Below are 13,884 nucleotides of genomic sequence, written 5' to 3'. Positions count from 1 at the left end.
CTCCGAGGGGCTGTGGGTTGGTGGGGGGGCCATGGCGGCGGTGCAGCAGCCAGCAGCTGCAGCCGTGCCCCAGGGTGACGGTGGGATCGGTGAGTTTCCGGGAGCTGCGCCCAAACCCTGGCGGAGGCGGCGGGCCGCCGGGGCTGAGCAGCGGCGGCAGAGCTGCCCGTGGTCGGCTGTGGGCCGGCCGCCGAGCCAGGGCGCACTGCCTGCCCGCGTGTCTGTGGGAACAGAGGTGCTGGAGGCCTCCCTCCGGCTCCACGCGTTCCCACGTGCGGAAAGCTAGAGCCAGGTGTGGAGCCGGTGTCCCGGCAGCCAAGGGGTCCAAGGGAGTCCGCGGTGGCAGCAAGTCAAATTGTCCCTGGGGGCCCTGGCTCTTCCTGTGGTGGGCGTGACCCGGGGTCACCTCCTGGAGGTTCCTGCCACCTAGAGCGCAGTCTTCTCCCTCATAAGACGTGACTCCAAATTCTGAAGGCAGCTCTCAAAGTCCCTCTGTCATGGGAGAACGGCGTGTCCCCTCCAGCCCCCATCATCCCCAATTCATTTGTTGGAGTCCTAACCCCCAGTACTTCAGAATGCGATCTTATTCGGAGAGTCTTTAAGGAGGTAATCAAGTTAAAATGAGGTGGGTCCCTAGGGTGACCCCAATCCAGTATGACTGGTGTCATAAAACTGGGGAAGTTAGGACAGAGACAGACACACACCAAGGGAAGACAGTGTGAGGAGGCACAGGCAGAAGACGGCCGTCTACAAGCCACGGAGGGAGGCCTGGAGCACAGCCTTCCCGCACAGCCCTCACAGGGAGCCAACCCTGCCCACACCTTGATCTCCGGCTTCAGCCTCTGGAATTGTGAGAAAATACATTTCCACTGTTAAAGCCTCCCAGTCTGGCACTTGGTTACAGCAGGTCTAGAAAACTAATCCTCCCCCAGCACTGCTCCTCACTATTCCTTGCTGGTCCATACCCCACCCGGCCCCTCCCTTCACATCCTCTGGTTTGCCTGAAGCCACAGAACACAGGGCACTCAGAACAATGGACTTATATAAACAAGGTCCTACTGTATAGCACAGGGAACTATATTCAATATCCTGTGATAAGTCATAATGGAAAAGAGTATGAAAAAGATGGGAATTCCCTGGCAGTCCAGTGGTTAGGACTCCACACTTTCACTGCTGAGGGCCCGGGTTCAATCCCTGGTCGGGGAACTAAGATCCCACAAGCTGTGTGGTGTGGCCAAAAAATAAAAAAAATTATATATATATATATATATATATATATATATATATATATATATATGAAAAAGAATGTGTATATATGTGTAACTGAATCACTTTGCTAGACAGCAGAAATTAACACAACATTGTAAATCAACTATATGCCAATAAAACAAACAAAAAAACAATGCTCATGAGCACAACACAGGGCAGAATCTGGGGCCAGAAGACCTGAGTTTGAGTCTTTATTCCACCACCTATTGACAGGAGGACAAAAGTGCCAACCTCTCTGAGCCTCAGTCTCTTCATCTCTAAAATGGGTATAGCATCATCGCACCTCTCTCACTGCGTTATTGTGAGTAGCAAAATAGAAATGAGAGGGCATATGTGAAAATTGTCTTTAAGTCATAGAGGACTGAATGAAGTCCTCACTGTTACTAATGTATTACTCTTTGGTAAGCACCCATCCCACTTTGGACTCGTACTGAACTTCCTGTCAACTAAAAACTTGATTCTCTTACTACTTTGTGCCAAAACATGTCTCTCCATCCCATACTTGTAAAGTTGCCTTTTTGGACTCAAGAATATTCCTCTTGGGGCTTCCCTGGTGGCGCAGTGGTTGAGAATCTGCCTGCCAATGCGGGGGACACGGGTTCGAGCCCTGGTCTGGGAAGATCCCACATGCCGCGGAGCAACTGGGCCCATGGGCCACAGCTACTGAGCCTGCGCGTCTGGAGCCTGTGCTCCGCAACAAGAGAAGCCGCGATAGTGAGAGGCCCGCACACCGCGATGAAGAGTGGCCCCCACTTGCCGCAACTAGAGAAAGCCCTCGCACAGAAACGAAGACCCAACACAGCCATAAATAAATAAATAAATAAATAAATAAATAAATAAATAAAATTAAAAAAAAAAAAGAATGGCCCCCGCTTGCCCCAACTAGAGAAAGCCCTCGCACAGAGACGAAGACCCAACACAGCCAAAAATTAATTAATTAATTAATTAATTAATTAAAAAAAAAATTTAAGAATATTCCTCTTGTAAGAATTAACCCGTTATTCCAGCTTGAGAGCTTTTGGATCTCAATTCCCTTATCCAATATATTTACCATCCTTTCCAGCTGTGCATCATTCATAAATCCAGTGAGCGTGACCTTCTCTCTTCATCCAAGTCTTTACTGAACGTATTGAAAAAGGCATCAGGACAGAGCCCTCTCTCCAAATGATCTACACCCTTTGGAATTAGTCTTCAATTGGCAGCAATTTTACACAATCACAGTAATATCCAGTGATGTGCTGCAGAGTCATGGTGGTAGTTTAAAATCAGCTACGGTAGGAGTATTTATACCACAGACATTAGCAAATGATGCAAATCATATTTCATCTGCCCCTTTCCACCCTGTCAAGAGCCAGTTGTTAAGTATTTACCAGCACACCACTGCATTCGGGCCACTTGTATGTGTCATACTCAAGACACTGGGAGAGACTTTGTCAAACGCCTCCAAATTAACACATATATCTTTATGGAGCTTAATAGCCTACAAAACAGTTCAATATTCATGATTTAATTTGGTTCTTTCAACATCCCAGAAAGTGAAAGGGCTGGATATTATTAGTATACCCATTTTAAAGATGAGGAACACAAGGTTAATGACTGACTCAGGGCCAGACAGCCAGCTAGTGTCAAAGGGGCTCAAACTCCCATGTTCTGATCTCAAGGCCAGCGTTCTTTTCTGCTCACCCTCTGACTGCTCTCACGCTGGTTGTCAAAAGTACCCTGAATTCCCTCAGCAGCCACTGCTCTGGGTTCACAACATGGGCAAGTTGAGAGGGAGAATCTCCAAAAGCCTTGGCCCTTCTCATTAGCAGCACATCCCTGAGGACTGATGAGTGATGCTTCTCTACTTCGGAGAGGGTCCTCAAGTGTTTGACAAGACTCTGCATTTTGATTATAATTCATTGACGGCAGGAGGCCACCCAAAGTGACAGCAACTCCTCATGCAGTGTGTCTCAACTGGGGCCCACTGAGAAACACTGATTCAGGGTTCAGGGCCTGAAGGCTAGAAGAGATGACAGGTGACAGGTCACGGGGTAAGGAAAGCTCACGGTGGACGCTGCAAACTGGGAAAGCTGGACAGGTTTCGCTTAGCCCACAGTGCGTCTTAAACACTTTAAAAAATCTTAAAAATGGAAAGATTTCATATAAAAAGACAGATTCCCAGAATCTCTTAAAACGCTGGAAATCTGGCAACACAGATGGAGTTGAGGGGCTGTCTGTTTCTGAAGGGGTACGAGCTCTGCAATCCACCGCGCCCCCATTTCCTATTTTAGGGGTTGGATCTCTCACGCCCCTAGGGACCCAGCAATTAATGGGAAGAAATGGTGTGGGCCTCGCGCACAATGACAACCAGCCTTTGACCTGGGCCTCAGAGCTGGGGTGCACAGAGGATGCTGGCCCGTAGAGAGGCCTGGCTGCTTTGCCCTTTGAGGGCCGAGGTTTGGGTCATGGCACCTCAGAAGACACGGTGGACAGACCCCAGCTGGGACTCTTCCCCAACCACTGGGAAGCTTCTTAACCTCTCTGCACCTTAGTTTCTCATCTTAAAAGTGGTGACAATAATAACATTTACCTCACAGTGTTGCGGTGAGGACAAATCAGTTAAAGCATGTAAAAGTCTTAAAACCGCAATAAGCCCTCGGTCAACACCGGCTGCTACTATTCTGACCCCAGCCTGCTTCCCTTCCCTTCTCCTTCCTGAAGTCGTTGCTGTGGAGTCCTGGGTGCTGCGGAGGAAGTGAGGGCTGCTGGGGGGCAGTCTTGACAGATGGGGTGTCGACCACCCAGCGGGCATATTTTCGACAGGGTTTCTAAGACTGGATTTTCTCCTGAAGGCAGAGGTCTGGGTAAAATGGGGGAAGGGGTGGTAAAGTCGGGGCTCAGAGCGGAAACTGAGGCAAGAGAAAGCAAAAGCACGATGATGCTTCCCGCTGGTGGCGGAGGGGTGGAGTGGGATTTACAGACGGAGCTGGAGCTCAGCTTCCCCTCCCTCTACGCAGGCCCCGCCCCCACCAGCAGGACCCTCCCCCACTCCTGCAGCACCTCCCCCAAGCCCACCCACCTGGGCCCCTGCTGTTGATTCAGCTGCTGGGACTGCAAGGAATCTGTTCACTGCCCTGGAGAGACCGAGGACCACAGGGCTCTCTCCTGGGCTCTACTGGCTCACTTTTTTTTTTTTTCTCTCCAACTAAAAACGTCATTAAAGGCCAAGAAGGCAGGCCTCGCAAACACACCGATTGCATCAGGCTGGATAGCGAGCTGCTGTCTGGAAAGATGGCGAACGCTCACAGGGTAACTCTGCATCTGAGCTCTCAGAACCGGGATCAGAGACAACCTTCTCGCTGGTGGGCGGAAAGCCCGGGGCTTCTCGCTGACTCTAGCCTTTACGAGGCAACGGTGTCAGTGAGGACAGCGGGCTGGGCTGGAAACCAGGGAGACACCGGTCGGTCACCAGAGCCAGTGCTCTGGGGTCTACAGCTGACACCTGGAGCCGGGACAGCGCCCAGCTTCGCATTTTAACCCAGCGGTGATGAGGGGCGCTCCCCGCAACCATGGCGTGCGGGCCTCGTGCAGAGTGCTTGGTACTCAGCTTCCCCCGGCGTCTTTACAGGCAGGGGATTAAGTCCTGTCCCACAAGGAGACGCTGAGACCCAGGGAGCTAAGTGTCTGCCCAAGTCTGCCTAGCAGGTAGAGGGCACAGCTCAGCCTCTAAGGAGGCCTGGGGGCTCTGAAGCCTGTCTAGACAGCCCCGCCCCCGTCCAGCTCTCCCAGTGGGCGCCAAGGTCTGAGCAGCCGGCACAGGCCCCCAGGTAAGGCACATCTGAAGACGCCAGAGCTGGATGTTCCCGAGAGCAGACGCAGGGCGTGTGGGAGACCTGCCTCCAGATGTCCGGAGGCGGGCAAATGTCGCGGAAGCAGAAAGGGGTTCATTCTCTGTAACTCCAAGGGCAAGACCGAGGTCACAGGAAGGAAGAACCTCCCTCACCACAAGAACAACTGAAGAGGGGATGGACTTCCCTGATCATGGTGAACAGGTCCTATCGGAGAGGGACTGCCGGAGAGGGACTGCCGGGGCGTGGGCCAAGAGCACCTGCACAGAGCAGCTCAGGTGTCAGCAGGTCAAGGCGGGCAGGCAAGAATGGCCCACCCTTGGGTCGTCGGGGAGTAGAGAGTGCGGGGCCAACGGTACAGAGGGATCTCAGGCTCCTTTTAGCATCGGCTGTCAAGGCCACCTCCTCTCCCCCACTGCCTCATTCATCCGCTCATTCATTTAAGAAACAGGGAGTTCCCTGGCGGTCCAGTGGTGAGGACTCCGCGCTTTCACTGCCGTGGCCCGGGTTCAACCCCTGGCTGAACCAAGGTTCCCCAAGCCGCACGGCCAAAAAAATACATATATATATTTTTCAGCACTGTGTTGAACAAGACAAATGCAGTCTGTGCCTTTAAGGAGCACGTCCACGAAATACTGAAATTTTTGGTACATGCTACAAGACAAAAGAAGGTGGAACTTTACACCTTGGAGTGGGAGAAAGTGTCCCTGGAAGAAGTGGTATTTAAGTCAAGACTTGAATGATGCACGTACTTAGGCAGGTGAAGGGAGCTGGAAGGGTGTTGCAGGCAAAGGGAACAGCATATGTGAAGCCCTCAAGGAAACGGAAGACGCAACGGATCAGGCCTGTGTTACAAGAAGCCCATTTGGCTAGTCTGATGGGTTGGGGCTGGGAGGAAGGGGCCAGACCCTGTGCGGGGCACCAGTTGTCAGCCAGGCGGAAGACAACAGCAGCATGCACTAGCGTGGTGACGTGGGGAATAAGAAGTGGATGGAAGTGAGATGTGTCTAGGAAATAAAATCAAATAAAACGATTGTCCCGATGGAGAGAGGAGGAAGGGGTAGGGTCAAAGGTCACTCCCAAGTCGGAACTTGAGCTTTGATGTCACTGTCCAGCAACGTGGATGGCCCCACCCCCACTGCAAAGGGGACCCTGCTCTCTTGTCATCATGTGTTCACAAGGAGGCTTCCAATCTATTCTTCAGGAGTCAAGACTCTGGAATAATCCTCTGCCACCTCGCCCCACCTCTCTTCCCTTTGGGAGGGGCTGTCTAATGAGGTGGTGAGGGTCTGACACCTTCTGGACAAGTTCCTCTCCTGGGTCAGGGGGGAGGTGAAGTCACGGCTGTCCCCCGTGGCCTGCCTTCCCCTTTAGGGGGGGTCTGCTGACAGGAGGCTGCCTATCTCCTCCTGTTAACCTGCGCCAGGTAAGCAAACCCAAGGTTAGGGTGTCAGGTCCACCTTCTACATCTGGGCTTCAGGTTCAGGCTTCTTTCTTCAGTCCAGCTTTCCCTGCCATGAAGTTGATAAATGCCTGCCATCTGTGTCTCGTTCTCAGTGGGTTCAGCACCTGGGGGTAAGGGGTGTGACTGGTCCCTCCCTGTACCCAAGCTCACCTGTTGGGCACACGTGCTGATCAAGGTCTTTATTTTCCTATGAGGAGAGTCCCCTTAGCCCAAGAATGTATTGATAACTCTGTACTTGATTCCCAATTTTAAATAAACTTGCCTGCTGCCTGATATTCATTGGAAACTTTGTTGTAAATATTAACAGGCAATGCATTCTTCTAGCTGTTCTAAATTTTATCTTTGGATCGAGCACGGTCAGCAGTATTTGCACAGCCGTGTGATGTTCTGTCAGCCCTGGGCTTAGCCCGAGGAAACTGCTGTGGAATTGTTGAGGATATTGCTTAACTTGTCACACAGAATCCCCCGCATGTCATCACACAGGAGACACTTCTTGGGGTCTCAGGGCCAGAAATCACAGTCTTTTGGGGCAAATGGTTTGACTTTTGTCCTACAGGCAGTGTAACCCCTCATGTGTCCCCGCTGTGAGAGGGGGCTCCAGGCCTCATGGTTTGCGTGTGGTCCGCTAACCTCCTCCTTGGCTACAACATCCTTTCCCTACCCTGCGTTCCTCCGTCCTGACTTCCTCACTATGTGTGTCTTTGCAAACTACCTCAAGCTCCTTTGGAATGAGGCGAGTACATCTTCCTGCATCTTTTCTCCCCCGCCCCCCTCACAGCATACTGTTCCTCACTCCAAGCCCCAGAATGTTCTTCAGTCTGGAAAGAAGGTTGACATGGGAGATGATCCAAGTTTGTAAATTCCAGTAAAGGCATGAGTGGCCACATGCTCATGAGACAGTTTCTCAAATTTCCTGGAAGTGAGTTTGGGGCACAGAGAAATGGGTTTCACAGCTTAGGAAGCAAATCAAGAGGTGGGCCAGGCTGAGGTGTGCTACGGGGGCCCAAATACGCCCCCGTAGGGTCCCTACGAGTTACCGAGGGTCTGCATATCCCAAAGAGCCACAGCCCCACCCCCAAAGTCTCCCTCAGCTGAATGCCCCCCAGAAGCAGGCTGGACCCTCTGGAGCAGTGATTCAAGAGGGCTCAGAATCCAGCCAAAGAGGAGAGCCATTTGCTCGTCCTGCATGTCTGCGGCTCTGCGTCCTCCGGTGACACCTCCCCCTGGTGCCACCTCAGCTCATCACCTCTGCCACTTAACGCTCACTAACAACGAGCTCTCGCTCGCAATCACACCGCAGGCACTTGGGGCGAAGACAGCCTCCAGCTGCTGCACGCCTGGCCCGTGCCGCCCGCCCGTGCTGTCTAGACGCTAGCGCGGGGCCTGTCAGCATCCAAATGACAGCACGTGCCCAAGCCACCGGGCGTCAAAGTCGGCTCCCCGCCTGCGACTGCATGCACGGAATGAAGGCCAATTTTACGTCAACGTGACTCCAAAATAAAATGCCAGAAACTTCCCCCAGCACCTCGCCCCTCACCACCTTCATCACATGGGGAGGTCGGGGCTCCCGACTCCCCAGGAATCCTAGACTGAACCTCGTGATTGGGGCCACTCGGGGACCAGGTGTCACTACGATGTACTCACTGCTCCCAGAGCCTCCCAAGCCCCCCGGCCTTCTCAAGCCTCCCCCACCCCCATCCCTTCAGGTAGATCACCCCCTTGGGCAAGGACGGAAACAGCCCAGGGCGCCCACCTACTGCTGCTGGGGAGTCCCAGAGGACTTACCTCGGTGCGCCCCAAATCAGCCGCAATTTACAAGGATTCACTACGTAAGGGCCTGGCTCTGCTGTACCTCCCAGGGGCCTGAGCTGCCTCCCCTTCAGCCAGCCCCCCCATTCGACCTGGCCTCCACCTTCAGACACCCCAGAACTTTAGAGCTGCCCGGGAAGAATGTATCTAGTATACTAGCTCACACCTTTTCTCCAGGAGTCTGCATTTAAAAACCAACCCCACAGGCTAAGGAACACTTTTGCACTTAGGCTAGGGCAGTGGTTAGGTTGTGGGCCCGTGGGTCGGCCCTTTGTCTGGGGGCCTTGATGAACTGCACGGGTTTCCGTGGTGACCAGCACCCGGTGCCGGTCTCTCTGCATCCAGGGCTGCTCCAGCTCTGGGCCAGCCAGGCTCCCCTTGCAGCCAGTGCCCTGCACCGTCCCGCCCTGGGCCCACCGACCAGAGGGGTGCGGGGTAGAGAGGGGGCGGCGCTGCCCTGGCCTTCAGAGCGGCCCAGGCAGGAAAGCAAGTTCCTCTGCCCCTTCTCAGGGAGGAGAAGCTGAGAAAAGCACTCTCATTCGGCCCACCCCCTGCCCCCCGAGTCACCAGCCTACCCCACCTTCCTGTTCTCTGAAAGCCAACTTCAAACTGCCCCTACGAAGGGCTTTCCTGACGTCTCCCTTGTCAGAGTCCGGAGGCCTGAGTCATCCACTCTGGCACTTCCTGTGGGATGGCCAAGTCTGCTCCCCATCCTGGACTGCCAGCCTGAGGGCGGGGACTGGGTCCCTCACACCTCCAGGGCCCTGAGAGCATCCCATCTGTTGCCAGGTGACTCCCACCGGTGAGGTGGCCGAAGTGACGGGTGGGGCTGGACCGGCAGAGCTCAGACCAGGCTGCAGGCTTCAGACCCACAGCTCCAACCCCTCCCTCCCCACAGATGGATGGGGCTCTGGGGCAGGCGGCCTCTCCACGTGGGGCCTCAGCACTTCCTTCGGGACCAGGGGCACCCAACGTGGGACCAGCTAGGCTGTCCTCCTCTCACACTGCCGGGAGGAGGCTCAGGAGGGTCCAACTGACGTGCAATGGGCCTGAGTGTGCCTCTGAGCCAGTGCAGGGCTGGCTGCCCCAGAGGCCCTGAAACAGGACGCCGCCACCACCCTTCCTGACCCAAACAAAGCCCTGCCTGCAGCCTGGAAGGCTTTCAGGTGTTCGCCATACGTGTTTGGGGGTAGGTTTCTAGAGCCCAAGTTGTGCCAGGGCTCAGCAGGTCCCTGTTCCTCCCGACTGGCAGAAAGCATGTGTGCACACGTGTGTGTGGGGTGTTGGGCACATGGGTGCACTCACACACATGTGAGGGCAAGGAGGTGTGTCTGGGGGTCTGGGGGTGGGGAGGAAGTGGAACAAGCCAGAGCACTAGACCATTTTCACATGAACCAAAACCTTGGCTTCAGGCTCACTCGTCCCTGTCTGCAATGGCTCTGAGAGGCAGGGCCCAGGGACGGCGGGAGGTAAGGGGACACTGAGCAAGAGGGAGGGCAACGGTGGCGGTAGCTGGCAGCAGGGTCTGGGAAGAGGCTGCAGCTGTCACAAGGGATGAGAAGAGGCACTGCCACAGGTCCAGATGGGGGCAGAAGTGCCAAGAGGGGGCCGTGGAGTGTGACCAGAGGCTGAGAGCCACCAGCTCTCAGTGGAGCCCCAGGGCTCCTGCTACTGGGCTGGTGGGGGAAACAGCGCCTACCTGTACCACGGCGGGTGGGTGCTGAAGGCCTGGAGTCATAGGTGGCTGGGTCCTGCAGTGGGGGAGTCATCCAGTGCCCCCTCGGTGCCTGGGCCCAGAGCCTACCGTGCCTGCAGCACCAAGGGCCATTCTGAGGAGGATCTGAAAGGAGAGGGCAGTGGGAGGGGCGGGCCAGACCCCAAGCCCCAGAGGCAGACTCACAATGGGCCTGAGGATGCTGAGGGGCCCACTGCGTGGACCCACTCCCTGGCACGGTCTGAGGAAGGCAGGAGGTGTGCAGGAAGGGACGAGGGGACAGGCGAGGGCCAGCCCGGCTGGGTGGCACGAGGAGGAGTGTGGGGTGGGAGCACTGTGAGTGCAGGAAGCCATCAGAGGCGGGTCCTGCAGGACAGAGTTAGATGGACGAGAGCAGAGGATCCAGGCAGAGCCCAGGCCCTGGCAGGGCAGGCAAATTTGGGGGACTTGGCAATAGGCGGAGGAGGAGCATCAGCCAGGTTGGGACCTGGATGACTTCTGGAGCTCAGGGACATCCCAAGGGAATCTAGGTGGCCGGCAGGTAGAGCTGACCTGCTCTGTACTCTGCTCAGCTCACATGGAATCCTCCCTGTGTGCACAGCCTGGTTTCACCCCCATGCAAGAGCGGGACGGCTGTGGGCTGGGGTCAGAGCCCACCTTGCGAGCTGGAGTCCCTGGGCAGATGGTGGGGAGTCGGGGATGGGGGGGCAGCGCAGTACCTACAGGGGGCGGGGCTTGAGAGCAGTTCAGGGTCACGTGTAGGTGGTGTTGGCCAGAGAGCGACTCTGAGACGGTGAGGAGGAAGGGGAGGCAAGGAGAGGAGGAAGATGCCAGCAGGGGAGATGTTACCAGCCCAGGGCTGGGAGGAGGTGCCCTGCAGGAAGGTGGGAGACAGAGGGACAATCTGAAGGGAGCGAGGTGTCCAGGCAAGAGGATGCCAAGTGGAGACAGGGCAGGTGCCAGGCGGTGGGGAGGAGGGGAGGGGAAGGAGGAGAGGTGCCAGAAAGGGGGGAGGAGAGGAGGTGCCAGGCAGGGGGGAGGTGCCAGACACAAGGGAGGAAGGGAGGTGCCAGGCAGGGGAGAGGAGGGGAAGTGCCAGGCAGGGGGGAGGAGGGGAGGTGCCAGGCAGGGGAGAGAAGGGGAGGTGCCAGTCAGCAGCAGGATGGGAAAGCGCCAGGCGGGGAGGAGCAGGTACAAGGCAGCTGGGGAGGAGGGAAGGTACCAGGCAGGAGGGTGCCAGGCAAAGGGAAAGAGGGGAAATGCAGGGGAGGGAGAAGGGGAAGGTACCAGGTAGGGGAAGGAGGGAAAGATGGCAGGCAGGGGTGAGGAAGGGGGAGAATCAGAGAGGAGGCGGGATGGGAGTTTGCCAGTCATGGAAGAGGTGCAAGAAAGGGAGTGGGGGGAGGTGCCAGGCAGGGGGAGGGAGAGAGTCAGTAGTGGGGGGGGGGAGCGATCAGGAAAGGAGGAGGGGAGGAAGAAGCCAGGCAGGGAGAAGGGGGTGCCAGGTAAGGGGAAGGTGCCAGGTAAGAGGAAGGTGCCAGGAAGGGAAAAGAAGGGAGGTGCCAGGCAAGGGGAGGAGGGGGTAGATGCCAGACGGGGTGGGGGGAGGGATGCCAGGCAGACGGGAGGAGAGGAGATACCAGGCAGGGGGGAGGAGGGATGCCAGGCAAGGGAAGGAGGGGTGATGCCAACAGAAGCAAGACGGGTACTGCCAAGCAGGGAAGGCCGGGGTGCCGGCGCAGCGCGGCGGCGCGGCGTCTCCTCCAACGGCCTGGGACCGCGCGGCGCGGGTCGCTCACCTGCTCCCCCGGGACCCTGGCCCGGCGCGCGGCTGCTCGCTCCCAGCTCGGCGCTCGGCTCGGCCCCGGCGCCTGCGCCGCTGCAGCCCTGAGCGGGGGAGGCGCAGGGAGCGTCTGCAAAGAGCGAGGAGCTTAATAATGAGTTAGGGATCAGAGCAGGCAGCGTCGCCCCATCCATCCGAATATGTGATCGCCAGGCTAGGAGCACCGCGGCGCGCCCTTGCCGGGCCCATTGTGATCTGCAGTCTGTGCGCAGATGTGCCTTCGGTCTGTAGATGCACCTACGCGCCCGTGGATTCACACAGACCGTCAGAACGTCTGATGTGACCGCAGGCGTTACTTACTCCAGGACCAGACACACACACACACACACACACACACACACACACACACACACACGCTGTGGGGTGGGGAGGGGGCTTTGGTTCCACTCCAGGTTCAGGGACAGGCTCTGACCCATGCCCCGCACCCCATTATGCACTTGACACTCATGGTCTAATCTGGGTTCCTCCCAGCTTTACTCCTGTCTCTGCAGGGACTCTGGCGGCCAAGAGAAGCCCTTTCTGGACGTCCAGCTAGATAGGCCGCTCTGGTCACCCCACGGGCTCGCTGTCTCTGTGAATCTGAGTACTCTGATTACCTCATATGAATGAAATCATACAGTATTTGCCCTTATGTGACTGGCTGATTTCACTTAGTATAAAGTCCTCAAGGTTCATCCATGCTGTAGCATGTGTCAGAATTCCTTTCCTTTTAAGGCTGAATACGATTCTGTTGTCTGCAACAGAGAAAGACAAACATCATATGATAATCACTTATATGTGGAATCTAGAAAAATGATACAAATGAACTTATTTACAAAACAGAAATAGACTCACAGACATAGGAAACAAACATGGTTACCAGAGGGGAGGGGGGGGAGGGATAAATTAGGAGTTTGGGATTAACACATACACACAACTATATACAAAATTCAATCATTTGTGAGTGAGACCTGGGGCTGTTCACTGTACTACTGCTTGAATAGCAAGAATTTGGAAACGTCTGAAGGCTCATCAACAGGTGACATAGTAAACAAATCACGTGACCAGTGTAAACAGGTGACAAGATAAATACACCACTCAATGAATCTATCAAAGAGTAGGGCAGGAATTCCCTGGCGGTCCAGTGGTTAGGATTCTGTGCTTTCATTGCTGAAGGGCCCGGGTTCGATCTCTGGTGGGGGAACTAAGATCCTACAGGCTGTGCAGTGTGGACAAAAATGAAAGACAAAACAAAACAAAGCAAAAAAAAAAAAAACCAGTAGGGAAACCCTCTACGTACTGATAGAGAAGGATAGAGAAGAATCTCAAAGATGAGACAAGAGAATAAAAGGAAAATGTGCAGAACAGTGTGTAAAGCGTGCTGGTGTGTGTGTGTGTGTAAGTGCACGAACACACACACACAGGCTTCTGGACAGATACAGGAGAAACTGGTCACAGCAGCTGCCTCTGGTGAGGGGCTGGAGGACAGGGGTGGAGGGACATTTACTTTCCACTGTGTTTTCTTTTGTAGCTTTTGAATTTAGAATATTTTACCCATTCAAAAAATATGTAAAAGTTAACAAAAATCATTTATATCATCTTTTAGACTTTCAATATTTTCTGAGCACCCACTATGTAAAATCAGACCACAAACCCATGAACCCATACAAGACCCTTTGTCTGTTCATCTCCCTCAGGCTTTCTGCGCTTCTTCCTGGAGCTGGTATTACTGTGGGCCCGGCTCTGTACTAGGCTCTGTGGGGCAGGGATATGAGACGCCTCTGGACCAGGTGGGGGATTAATACAGGTCAATAGCTCACTACACCAGGTAGAAGGAAGGAGACCAGTCACAGAGGCCAGCCCCAATGCTGGGGGTTACAGCAAGTAGAATGGAGGGTGCCAGGGACTGTGGGGAAGCAGGAATGGGGAGTTAGTGTTAATGGGGACAGAATTTGTGTTGCTAGATGAAAACAGT

General features: G+C 55.0%; 1 protein-coding gene across 1 annotated transcript in view; it reads right to left on the bottom strand.

Annotated features, from left to right (window-relative positions):
* Positions 1 to 11,984, bottom strand: part of SMARCD3 (SWI/SNF related, matrix associated, actin dependent regulator of chromatin, subfamily d, member 3) — a 33,204-nt gene extending 21,220 nt beyond the window's left edge. Inside the window, exons 1-2 of the mRNA XM_059933028.1 lie at positions 11,887 to 11,984; positions 10,073 to 10,213 (exon numbers count right to left, since the gene is read on the bottom strand). Of these exons, the coding sequence (XP_059789011.1) occupies positions 10,073 to 10,111 (39 nt within the window). The 5' untranslated portion in view covers positions 10,112 to 10,213; positions 11,887 to 11,984. The remainder of the gene's footprint in view (positions 1 to 10,072; positions 10,214 to 11,886) is intronic.
* Between the last annotated feature and the right edge of the window lie 1,900 nt (positions 11,985 to 13,884).

This window comes from Balaenoptera ricei, chromosome 9 (genome assembly GCF_028023285.1).
Source record: "Balaenoptera ricei isolate mBalRic1 chromosome 9, mBalRic1.hap2, whole genome shotgun sequence".
Taxonomy (NCBI): Eukaryota; Metazoa; Chordata; class Mammalia; order Artiodactyla; family Balaenopteridae; genus Balaenoptera; species Balaenoptera ricei.
The sequence above is the reverse complement of the archived record's forward strand: the minus strand, read 5'-3'. Positions and strand labels throughout refer to the sequence as shown.